The 12755-nt window shown below is 37.0% G+C and overlaps 1 protein-coding gene and 1 non-coding gene across 3 annotated transcripts; one reads left to right on the top strand and one right to left on the bottom strand.

The window, feature by feature from the left end:
- Nucleotides 1-1270: 1270 nt before the first annotated feature.
- Nucleotides 1271-1342, bottom strand: TRNAT-UGU (transfer RNA threonine (anticodon UGU)). Its single transcript has one exon. It is a non-coding gene; the product is annotated as a tRNA-Thr (tRNA).
- A 73-nt stretch (nucleotides 1343-1415) lies between these two features.
- On the top strand, nucleotides 1416-10016 carry LOC126717970 (prefoldin subunit 5). Of its 2 annotated transcripts, none has more exons than XM_050419982.1 (3): nucleotides 1416-1745; nucleotides 1856-1933; nucleotides 8765-9413. In XM_050419982.1, exons 1-3 carry the CDS (start codon nucleotides 1461-1463, stop codon nucleotides 8771-8773), a joined length of 372 nt encoding a protein of 123 aa, XP_050275939.1. In that variant the 5' UTR covers nucleotides 1416-1460; the 3' UTR covers nucleotides 8774-9413. The 2 variants fall into 2 exon arrangements, with proteins under 2 accessions (XP_050275939.1, XP_050275938.1); XM_050419981.1 differs by lacking the exon at nucleotides 8765-9413 and adding an exon at nucleotides 9694-10016 and having other exon boundaries at nucleotides 1418-1745.
- The last annotated feature ends 2739 nt before the right edge of the window (nucleotides 10017-12755 follow it).

The raw sequence follows: 12755 nt of genomic DNA, 5'->3' as shown, positions 1-12755 counted from the left end.
TTTATTTTTTTTTATTTTTTTGGTTTCAGAAAAGTTTTTTTTTTTTTTTAATATTGTGTTGACGTGGAAAATTGTGAGAGTTTCAGAGGCTTTAGTTTTATATATAGATATATAGACTAGGTATATGTATATACATACACTAGATCTGTCATATCCTACTTCCTCTAGTATGAGCATGATGATGTGGTTGTTGGTTATTTTGTACCCAAATATCAAGCTGCACATGTTGGATTTTTGTGCTTTTTGTTCATGAAAGTAGAGTTACAAAGTCTCTCACTTTAGCTTCTGTGATGCTTCTGTAAAACAAATTGAAAATGCGGCGAATTTTAATTATTGACAATTGGGAAGACATCGAGAAAATGGGGTAATTCTCCCATTGCACAACAACCATGTCAATATTCGTTATTAACAAGTTTTGTAGCTATTCGTCATCATCTTGTCAATTGGATTATCAATGACCTTTTTATTACCTCATGTATTTATTAAAATTGTTACTAAAATTAAAATGTAGAAGGATTAAGAAAAAATAATAATTAAAAATATATTTTATTGATCTTAAATCCAAATCCATATCTAAATTCAAATTTAGGTATCCAAACAATGGAATTTCAAATGATGAATTTCAAATCTTTCATTGTTTAAAAAGACTCGAACAAGGAATTCAATGGATTACAAATCAAGGCATTCAAAAATCAATGGATTTCAAATCCAAATCCAAATCCAACTCCAATTGTTGCCATCCAAACACAACATTCAAGTTTTTACTTTTCCTTAGTCGTAAGTTGGTAACTAACAATGTAATAGCATATGACAACGCTAAACACAACCACACATAAAATTATTTTATTGCATCAAAATTACACGCAAGGTTTTTGGTAACTAACAATGTAATAGCGTAGGTTTTAGTTAGCACAATTAGTAAAGTTTCTGATAGTTGAATAAGACACCTAAAGTTCAATCCTCGCCTATACCAAAAATCGATTGGTATCTTGATTTAATAATAAAAAGCATCATCAAGAACGTATGTTATAAGTTGAAACTCTCTTAAAAAAAAAATTGTAATAGCATTAAGGAGCTCCAAACATGGCCATATTAGGAAAAAAGGCTAAACAATATATATATATATATATATATATATATTTATATATATATATATGGAGAAAGAGCCAAACAATAATTTGAATACAACACAATTACAAAAAACTGAAAAAGAAGTAACAAAATTTTTAAAATAAATAAACAAGCATGGACAGGGAAAAATAAAAACGAATGCCCCCATGCAGGATCGAACTACAGACCTTCAGTTTACAAGACTGACGCTCTACCACTGAGCTATAGGGGCCGTATTTTTGGGTCCTAAATTTTTATGGAAAATATATAAGTGGAAGTGGTAATAAGTAGTAATGAAATATTATATTTATTATAGGAGAGTAAAGAAGAGAAGAGAAGAGGTGTTGAGAATGGCAGCGGCAGCGGCAGCGGAGATGGAGAAGATGAGCGTGGAGCAGGTGAAAGCAGTGAAGGAGCAGGCTGATATGGAAGTTAATATTCTTCAGGACAGTCTGAACAATATACGAACCGCCACCAGTCGGCTTGAGGTCGCTTCCTCTGCCCTCGAAGACCTTTCTCTCCGTCCCAAAGGAAAGAAATTGCTCGTACCTCTTACTGCTTCTCTTTATGTTCCTGGAACTCTTGATGATGCTGATAAAGTCCTTGTAGATGTTGGCACTGGATACTTCATTGAGGTACCTCTCTCTCTCTCTGCTTTCAATTCCTAACTAGGGTTTTTCTTTTTCTTTTTTCTTTTTTTTTTTATAATTAAGGAGGAATTTTATTTTTATTGTGTTATAACCAGAAAACAACAGCTGAAGGCAAAGATTATTGTGACCGTAAAATCAACTTGCTGAGATCCAACTTTGACCAACTCGTAGAGGTATGTTCTGATAGCCCATTCCCGTTTCCACTTGAACCTTGTAAATCAGTAGTTGGCTCTTAAATAGCTCATTTATTTTTATTGACATAGAGGATAGAAACTTCATGCATACAGGTTTCTTTTTTAAACATTCTTTGCCAGTTTTAAAATTTGTTCCCATTGTGCACTTCCTGTGTACTTGAGTTTGTTTCATCAATAAAATACCATCACTAATAAAATAAAATAAAATAAAATAAATCAAACACCATACATTACATTACATACTGAGAATGTCAATAAAATCTGTACTAGTTTTCAAATCTTTCTTCTTTTTTGGGGGTATGAGCTAACATTTTTCAAATCACTAATGCCGGTGGTTTGGGACCACTCAATTAACGATATCAAGAAGTTAGATTTTAGCTCCAAAACAGTTAACTGCTTCTTGTTGAATGTCTGGCTGTTCCTCTCCCTCCATAACCTCCATATTAAACAAGTAAATATGCGCTTGGCCCAAGCTTCTTTAGTACTTTTTTTTTTTAATAAGTAACAAAAATTTATTAATAAAAACAAAACTAAGTACACCGGGGGTGTTCTCAAGGAGAATTACAAACTGCTCTCAAACTACAATGCTCAACCAAATCTTTTTTTTTTTTTGATAAGTAACAAAAAGACTTTTATTAAGAAATAGCCAACCACTGGAAATGTACTATAGGCTAGGAAGCACCAACTGGAGGGTGCCACACCGGAGTCCGACTCGGGGTGTGGCAACTAACCCTGCTGCTTGCACCGAGATCAGGTCGTATCGGCCAAATCAGATCATATTGGCCGGCGGCCAAAACTAACCAAAAAAGGCCGAAATCAGCCTTGAATCATGCCCGAACAGCCAAAATCAGCTTTGAATGAGGCCCAAACATCCTAAATCTGTCCTTCCTCAATTTTATTTTGAATATTTGTTGCTTCTTTTGTGTTCTCTTTTTTGTTTTGTGTTTCTTGCCTTCTTCATTCTTTGTTTTGTGAGCCAAGGCCATAGTAATGTGTTTTTTAAGAATATTTTAATAGTAAAAATATATAGAAAATATAAATAAAAATATTTTTAATAATTTTTTAATTGCCGCACCCGCACCTTACTTTTTCAAAAATTGCTGAGTTCCGCACCTACACTCAAATTTGGAAACACACCCGTGCTTCATAGACTATAGGGGTAAAAATCAAGAGCTCAAATAACAATCATCAAGTAAAACAAGAAGGGAAAAACAAGAATAAGTTGGCAAAACTAGACTCCATTCAATGAGAGAGATTGGACAGTTCACAACCCTCCAAGCTTCTATCATTCTGTTCACGCCAAATACACCACATCAAACAATGCGATACAAATCTCTAGATAGCTATATTGCAATGTCAACTGAACTTGCCCTACCAAGAAGCTAACAACTCAATAACCCTATGCGGCATAACCCAATGGATACCAAACAAGCAAAAAACCTAAGACCACAGTTCATATGCTATAGGGCAATGAAACAGAAGATGATCTACTAATTCCCACACGCCTTTTGTACATATAACACCAATCAAGTACTAGAATATGCCTCTTCCAAAGATTATATGTAATTAGAATCTTACCTAAAGAAGTAGACAAAGAAAAGAATGCTACAATCTAACAAGGTATGAAGGATCAAGGAAGAAGGCTTTAACATCAAGGATAGACCATTCAAAATTCTCAAAACTTCTTGAGTTCCGCTCTTGCCAAAGGAACCACATGATGCAATGTGGCACAACCTTCCAAAAGGAAATATTTCTATGTTTTCCAAAAGATCCCTACCAAGCAGCAAACAAATCAATAACCCCTTTTGGCATAACCCATTGGAGCCCAAATAAATAAAACACCATTGTCCACAGCTCGTAAGCTATTGGACAATGAAGGAGAAGGTGGTCTGCAGACTCCCCGCACCTCTTACACATGCAACACTAATCCAATACAATAATACCTCTCTTCTGGAGATTGTCAATGGATAAAATCTTCCCTAGAGAAGCAGCCCAAGAAATGAGAGCCACTATAGGCAGGACCTTCAAATGCCACACCAATATCCACAGGAAAGGCGTTCTATTAAGAGCTGATGGGGAGTGATAATAACTATGAACCTCAAAACTCCTGCTCATGGCAGGTCTCCAACAGGGTCTATCCATACCCTCCCCCCTAACAAGCTTGGAATAGATAAGATCCAAAAAAAGAAACCAGAGGCTGTAGTTCCCAATCTTGGACCAATCTAGAAAAACGAACATCCTAATGGGACATCCCATTAGAAAGATGTAGGACATCATTTATTGAGGCTTTTTTTTGGCGACCGATACTAAATAACTCTGGGAAAGCCACCTTAAGTGGGCAATCATCACACTGTACGTCATGCCAAAACCTCACTCTAGAACCATCCCCCACATCAAAATGAAGAAACCAGGAAAAGTTCGACAATCCCTGTCGTATAAATTTCCAAATTCTCACACCATAGGGATCCTCCACAAAATGAGAACACCAACCCTCCCATTCATTCCCATACTTAGCCTCAATAAACCTCCTCCAAAGATGCTCCTTCTCGGTCCTATATCTCCACAGCCATTTCTCTAATAAAGCTTGATTAAATCTTCTCAAGTTTCTTATACCCAATCCCCCCATGTCAAACTGGTTTACAAATCTGATTCCAACTAACCAAATGGAATTTATACTCCTTGTCAATCCCATTCCATAAAAAATCTCTCAGAAGTTTTTCAATACGTTTGTCCATCTTCACCAGAATAGGGAAGAGAGAGAGAAAGTAGGTAGGACCTTGTAAGGTCCAGCTTTCCTTGAATGCAATTTCTGAAATTCTTCTTTTGGAAATCGTTCAGGTCGTAGCCTTACCATAACTTTGTCACAAACCTTATATGTGAGTCTGCATGAGACATATACTGCTTATTGCTAATCACAATCTTCTTTTGAGTTTCCTCATGGATCTTGTAGATATGTCTTGCAAAATCCTCGGCTTCTTTTCTTGTCCTAATATCAGTTGATAAAGGCATAAGGTCAATAGGTTGTCATCAATTTTGTGGCAATTCAAATGGTGTCGACCTGTAGCTCTGTTAAATTATAATAAGCAAATTCTGCTGCAGGCAGATTCACATCCTGATGTCTTGCAAAATCCTCGGCTTCTTTTCTTGTCCTAGTATCAGTTGGTAAAGGCATAAGGTCAATAGGTTTTCATCAATCCTATGACAATTCAAACGGTGTCAACCTATAGTTCTGTTAATTTATCATAAGCAAATTCTGCTGCAGGCAGAATCACATCCTGATGGAACATATTCCTTGACGAGGCAACATAAAAAGGTTTCCAAACTTCGGTTAACAACTTCTGTTTGACCATCGGTCTCAGGGTGGTAGGAACTTGAAAATTTTAGCTTAGTGCCCAAGATTATCTGTAAGGTTTTCCAAAAGTAGCTCATAAACTTATCATCACAATTTGAAATGATAGTCTTGGGAAGACCATGCAATCGCACAACCTCTTGGAAGTAAACCTAAATGATCTTCAATGCGTCAGATGTCTTTCAGCAAGGTATAAAATGAGCCATTATGGAAAATCTATCCAGCAACACAAGAATAAAGTCAAACCTTCTTGATGTCCTTTGAAGCCCTAGGTCAAGATATGTACTCAAATCTTCCCAAGGCTTTTGAGGTATTGGAATTGGAGGATAAAACCCTGCTTTTGTCCTTTGGAGACTTGACATATATGACAATGCTTAAGAATCTTCTCAACATCCCTCTAAAGTCGTGGTCAATATAATATGTCCAATCTTCTCAACATCCCTCTGAAGTCATGGTCAATATAATGTGTCCTCCAGTAAGGCAGCAGCCATCTTATCTCTTCCAAAATGTCCAACAAGTCCTCCTGAATGTAATTTTGAAAAAACAAAGTCATGGATGGAAGCATTTGGTAAACACAAGCAACAACCATAGACTAGGGATCCGTCATGGAGACTATATTCATGGTGCTTGGAAAGCAGATTTTGTCACCCTCAAATCTGTGATGAAGTTTGAGATCTCTATCATAGCTGGAGTGAAATTGTCACATCCTAGCCTTTATCTAGGAAACTTGACTACATTTATTGGAAGTCCCCAATAACACATAACACCACCTCACATTTCTGTGTAACATGTCTTAATTCTTCCCACATGTTGCCCCTTAGCCTATCATCATTTGGGTCATAGCCCCCACTGAGAACCCAGTTAAAACCATCCTCCACATTACGCAACAAAAAAGAAACGGAGTAGCTTCCCACAACTACACTGATAAAGTCCATCACCCACTTATCCCACACCAGTTGCACCCCCTGTCATGCCCCTTGCATCCAATGCTTACCCAATTCTCAAACGGACTTCCCCATAGGCTTCAAACAATTCTTGGAGACATCATATCCAATTTGGTTTCCCACAAGCATGCTAAATAACCTCTCTATTCTTTTATTGGGGTTATTTGACCCTTTTATATTCCAAGAGATAGATCATAGCTTCATTAGAGACATGTCAGAAGCCCTGATCCATACTTGCTACGCCTCTCCTATTCCTCCTGGGTCATCTTTCCTTATAGTTAATTGTCGAAATGGATTCTGGAGTTCTCTTGCACCTTAAGTGATTGGATTAACTGTAAACCTCATATTCCTATCTTCCATTGAGTTTCTCCATCTCTCCTCAGTAACTACAAACAACGCCTTGGATTGCACATCAAATACCTTAATGGGTGCCCCCAAATATCTGCTAAGTTCATTGGTTCGTGTCAGTACCCATTTGGAAGCATCCATCCCTCCCAACACCTTGGGACCAGCTTCTTTTCCCATCTCCCTTCTGTTGGATTTACACAGAAGAAGACTAGATTCTTCTCCATAGTAATTTCACTTACTGTATCTTTACAGCACTTGGTGAGTACCCAGAGCATCCTTCCTTTATACTGAGTTTAATTATTGGCCCATTAAAAACCTCATTGCTCTTCACAAGTTTCTTAATCGTGCAGCTGAGGGGGTAGTAGCAATTGGTCTGGATCTTTTAAAAAGTGCATTGAATTCCTCCAAATCTTGCCTTCCTCCTTTATTTTCTCCATTCACATTGTCTCCGGTGCAACTAGGGCAGTTCTCAACCTTATTTCAAGCCTGATCGGTACTTTCCCATTGTTGGTTGTGGACAATCATGTGCCGGTAGGGGTTCTCTGCTAACAAGGTCACAATTGTAAGCTTCTCTTGATGGATGCGCTGCCACAACAGGGCCCTCGTGTGTCTCTAACCTTGTGTTGGATTTCTACTATCTAGGAAGGCTTTTTTACCCATTGGGTGTAAAACTTTTGGATTCAAGTCAGCCCATAACACTACTTTGTTTCCTCCTTCTAAAATACCGTTTGGGTGGAGGAATTGATTTGGGAAGCACTTGTCAGATGTTTGGAACCTTGCTCCATTATGTTTGATGTGGATAGTGTGGAAGGAATGTAATAAACACTTTCGAGAAAACTGAAAGTTCTTAGAATCGGCTACAATCCCGGTTGTGTATGGGTTTGCTACTAATAGAGAGGCTTCTGTGGCCTCGTCTCTCGAAAGATTGGGGACCGAGGCTCGGAGAAGCTGGAAGGTTCCTTTACTTAGGGATCCTAATGTTTGGGAGATGGGAGAGGTGGATGAATTTCTCCATACCTTGGATTCTTGTTTACCTCACTCCGAGCAAGGAGACCGCATGATTTGGAAATTGTCGAAGAAGGGGGATTTCAACATTCGCTCCTTTTATGACAAGCTTCGAAGTCCCTTGCCTTTTACTTTCCCTTGGAAAGGTATTTGGAAGGTTAAGGCCCCTACGCACATCTCTTTCCTTGTTTGGACTGCAGCTTGGGAGAAGATTCTTACAGGGGACACTTTGCGGTGTAGAGGCTTTGATCTGGTTGATTGGTGTATTATGTGTCGTTGCAATGGGGAGACGGTGAATCATTTGCTTCTCTATTGTGAAAAAGCTTATAAGTTGTGGAGCTTGATTTTCAGATCTTTTGGGATTTCTTGGGTCTTGCCTAGATCGGTTGCAGAAATGCTCTTCAGTTGGTGGAACTAGTTTGGAAAGCACTCTTCTAGCATTTGGAATTTAGCTCCGTTGTGCCTAATGTGGTGTATTTGGAGGGAGCGGAATTGGCGAACTTTTGAGGACAGGGACAAATCCGATGACCAGTTGCTCACTTATTTTTGTGGTTCCCTATTTGATTGGTCTAGGGCTTGGGGACTCACCTCTAGTGATTCTCTCCCTTTGTTCCTTTGTTCTCTCCTTTGTATTTAGTTATTTGTTGTTTTCTGCTTGTTTTCTTGTTCTCTTTTCTTTTTTCTGTTTGTTTCTTCCTCTGTATTGTCTGTTCTGCCTCTGTTTTCATGAGGTAGCCTTTTGAATATACTTCTTTTTTACTTATCAAAAAAAAAAAAAATCCTTGTTGACCTGAACTTTGTTTGATTAGTCTCATGTGTGGGGTTTTACTCATTGTAATTCTATTCTAGATTTCCACGACTCACTTCATTTTTCTGTCTAATTCTTTAATTTTTTAAAGATTATTTGTGTTCATCTTTGTGACCATGAAGTAAACTTTTTTTAAATAAAATTTTATTACTTAAAAAAAAAAAAAAAAAAAAAAAAAAACAACATTATCAGTAACATTTTGGAATGAGAATTTTTTAATTTTGACTTGTTATAGCTGTAATGTTGAGGCTTTGGATATAAAGGAATTATTGTTGAGGTTTTGTTTCTTCCTTGCTTTTAGAATCCACGATTAGTGCCCTCCTCAATTTTGGTTGATTTTTTATCTCTTTCCACAGTTGGACTAGTTTTTTCATGGGAGACTCAATGCGGCTCCTCCATTGTCACTTTGAGCCCTTGTGAACATACATGCCTCCTTCCACACCCCCATCTCGGCACCCCTTTTCTTACAGGAATTGAACCTCCGATGGATGACATGAAATTTGACCAACCTCGTCTATCTCTGCCTTCCAAAATATACTCCTCTCCTTGGTGAGGCTGACTACAGAATTCCAACAATTTAAGAACTTCCATTCCTATTTCTGCAACGAATCAAATGAATGGCCTTGATACCCATCATGGAAGTGCCTAATGAATGACTTGGTTGACTTTTTTTTGGGCATGTTTTGTTGATTCTTTCTGCTATCCATCTCATTTCCTCTTCCCCCTTCCAAAATATTCTGATTATCCTGTGTCTGAATTTCCCATGAATGTTGAAATGGGTCGACTATCACCAATCAAACAAAAATAAAAATTTTAGGATCCATTTTGCCTGTAAAATTTTCCCAGTTTGGAGCTTTAGCATCAACCAATTTATTTTTGGCTAGATTGGTTCTCAAACATTAGTTTTTTTTAGTATGTTCCTTGCATAGCCTTATGTATTGGCAGGAGTCCTACCAACTACTGTCATTGACAACCCGCCACCCCCAATTTCTCTCTCTCTCTCTCTCTCTCTCTCTCTCAAAAAAAAAAAAAAAAAAGAAGAAGAAGAAAAGGTTAGTCATTTTTTTTGGGGGGGGGGGGGGGGGGGGGGGCGGCGCTGGAGAATGACTTAAGATTTTATATTTATTATTAGATTATGAAAGGAATATCATAGTAAAAATGCAACTATTTTTTTGGATAAGTAGAAAAACGCAGCAAAATGGGACAATTTTTTTTTTTTTTTTAAATTGGCTTTACATTGTATTCTTGTTCCCTTTAATAAAGGACTGCAAAATGCTAAATGCAGGTGGCTGCTAAAAAGAAAAGCATAGCAGATGAAGCTGCGGTAATCTTACAGGCAAAATTGAAGCATCTGGCTCCTTCAACATAGGGATTCCATGATATCTGTGGTACTATTTTAAGTTATTGAATTCCAATGTCCTTTTTTTTTTTTTTTTTTTTTTTGAAAGACTTGTTTATAGAAACGCTAAGGAGCTGATGTTAGTTTTGACTTCCTGCCTTGTTCTTTTACCTCTTTTTCTTTTGGGATACCTTATCAAATCAGTCCTGTATGCAATTTGTAATTTAGAGGTCAATGTTGTTATATGATATGGGTTCCTCTTTTGCCTACGGACAAAACAATTATAAAACCCTGAAGACCAACTCAGCTCTAAGCAGCCTTCGCCATACAGAGGAAGCAATCAAACAATCGAGGAGAAATGATGAGGGCTAAACTTATTTATTATGTTAACAAATTTATGGGACCCGAGGCCAGTGGATATCAATAAATCAGTTCATATATATATATATATATTTGTCAGTAGGTTTGTTTAGATAGGTCTTGCAGTTACGTGACAAAGCATTCATATTGTTTTGTTGTTCACAAAAGATCAGTTGAAAACTGGAAATTCAATTCAATAGAATGAATGACACACTGAATTGAACTAAAAGGTACTGGGTTCCATCCATGATCTGACTCTGGTTCAAATCAAAAGTCAACTAACTACGTAATGAACATTGGATTGGATTGAGGCTTCTATTGGTCCGCGTTCATCAAGGTTGTATTTTATTCTCTCAAGGGTAATTATTGGGTACTCCCATAAATGTGTTTGAGTCTCCCTAATTAAATTTATGGTAAGACTTACAATTCATGTGAAAGTGAAGGGTATACATTTATGATACTCCAAAGAATTTTTCATTCTCTCAATCTAATTAGCCATTGCTACCTTTGCGTCTTCGTTGTATTTGTAAGGTCAAAAGCAACTCTCAAAATTTCTTTTCTTTTCTTTTTTCAACAAAGCAATACATTTTAGTGATCAATTCACAAAGAGGTGACATTTTTTATTTTTTAAAGAACACTTAAAAGCCAACCAAAGCAAAGTTTTGCAGAAATTTTAACACCAAGTCGTTGACTGTGGAAGGGAAAAAGAGCGAGGAGAAGAGAAGATAGTGCTGATGGATAGCTCGGGAGCAAATTGTTCAAAGAGAAGGGGTTCACCGTTTTAAGGTCGGACATGAGTTGATCAGAGATAGATGGAGCCACTATGACGTAATACTCGTCTTTATAATTCATTAATATATCAAATTAATGTGTAAAAGAACTACAACAGTATATTTAATAAAGAGGTTGAAGAATTAGGTAAATATTCTCTTATTTTAAAATATATTTGAATCATTTTGCATAATATGATATAATATTAATATCTTTAAAAATTCAGTATATTATAGGTTTCAATTAGCTTAATTGATAAAGTTTCTAATAGTTATATAAGAGATCTGGAGTTCAATCCTCACATACACTAAAAACTAATTAGTGTCTTAGTCTGATAATAAAGAGATATCATTAGGAGTGGACGCTATAGGTTGAAACTCTCTTTAAAAAAAAAATTCAGTATATTAATATAATTATTAAACAAAAATAATAATTCAAAGTCAACTCTTAACACTTTTTTTTGGAGAGAGAGAGAGAGAGAGAGAGAGAGAGAGAGAGAGAGAGAGAGAGAGAGAGAGAGAGAAAGAGAAGGCTAAGTACGCTTTTAGTAGATATGGCAAAACGGGTTAAAATTTGTTGACCCAATCTAACCCAAAAATACCTTATTCGAATCTAAATTTTATGACCCGAAGCAAAAACAAGTTGACTCGTGACTTGAGTCTTTTTTGTGAGTTAACCCAATCCGACCCATTACCTAAACCAAATTTCAGAACTTTTTTTTTTTTGTTTGTAAAAATATAATAAAATTAAAACAATGTTGGTTTAATTGTTTGTTGTGAGTTTTAAGGAAATAATTGAGACATTTATATAACTGTATACAAATTAATTGAAAGATGAATGGTTGAGGCATTCTGTAATAAGTAAATATTTTTAGATATTAAATAATAAAATATATGCCAAGATAATTGTTGATGCCCATTTTTGGCAAAAGTACCCAATGGCAAAAGAAGCCCAACAATATGAAAAAGATGGAGAAAGATAACAGCAAAATAAAGATCATTGAGCCAGAATGACAGGAATAATGATTCACAGACCTATAAAATAGTAAAGTGGCCCTATAAAAAGAAAACAGGTCAAGAAAGCCCAAAATAATGAAGTAGTAAGCCCATGGAAATTGTAAGAAATAAAAAGAAAGCAAAAACGGGCCAAAGAAGCTTAAAGAAAAGAATTGGTAAATGGGATTGGTTCGAAAGCCGACAAACCCAAAGGTAAAGGATGTAGTAATTGGACTAAGGAAGCCCAAAAGATTTATCAAAAGCCCATGGGAATGTAAGAAGTAGGAAAGAATGAAACGGGCTAAAGATGCCCAAAAAATGAAATGGCCCGAGGATGCCCAAATGAATGAAACGGCTCAAGGATGCCCAAGGAATAAAATGAACCGGGGAAGCCCAAGATGTTATATGAACTGGCCCAACAAGAATGCTGGGCAGTGAAACTAAAGGAAGGAATAACATATGAAACTGGCATGGCAGACACTTCTGCCCGCAAGCCCAAAAGTAGTAAAGTAAACAAGGGTAAAGGATATCATAGCAGGAATAATGCAGTGGCGTGGCAGGAGCACCAACCAACCCACGGATAAGGGATGAATGGGGACATAGGCCAAATTAAAAAAGAGAAAGCCCACACCCAAGCAATGCTCAACCCAAAGAATGAATGAGATGCAAAGAATGAAGACCCAAGAACTCATCCACGCCACAAAAGTTAAACAAGCACCAGGGCATGCAGTAAAGTCAGAAAAACCTGTAGGCAATGGCAAACACATAAACGCCAGAAAAACAATGGACTCATATGGAAGTGGAGCACACACACAAGGCTCAGGCACCACCTACATGTACCCAGCCAATATAGGTGAGGTGGGCCACGGGTTAAAGGTAAGG

This window comes from Quercus robur, chromosome 3 (genome assembly GCF_932294415.1).
Source record: "Quercus robur chromosome 3, dhQueRobu3.1, whole genome shotgun sequence".
NCBI classification, from domain to species: Eukaryota; Viridiplantae; Streptophyta; class Magnoliopsida; order Fagales; family Fagaceae; genus Quercus; species Quercus robur.
This window is presented reverse-complemented; position numbering and strand designations above follow the sequence as displayed.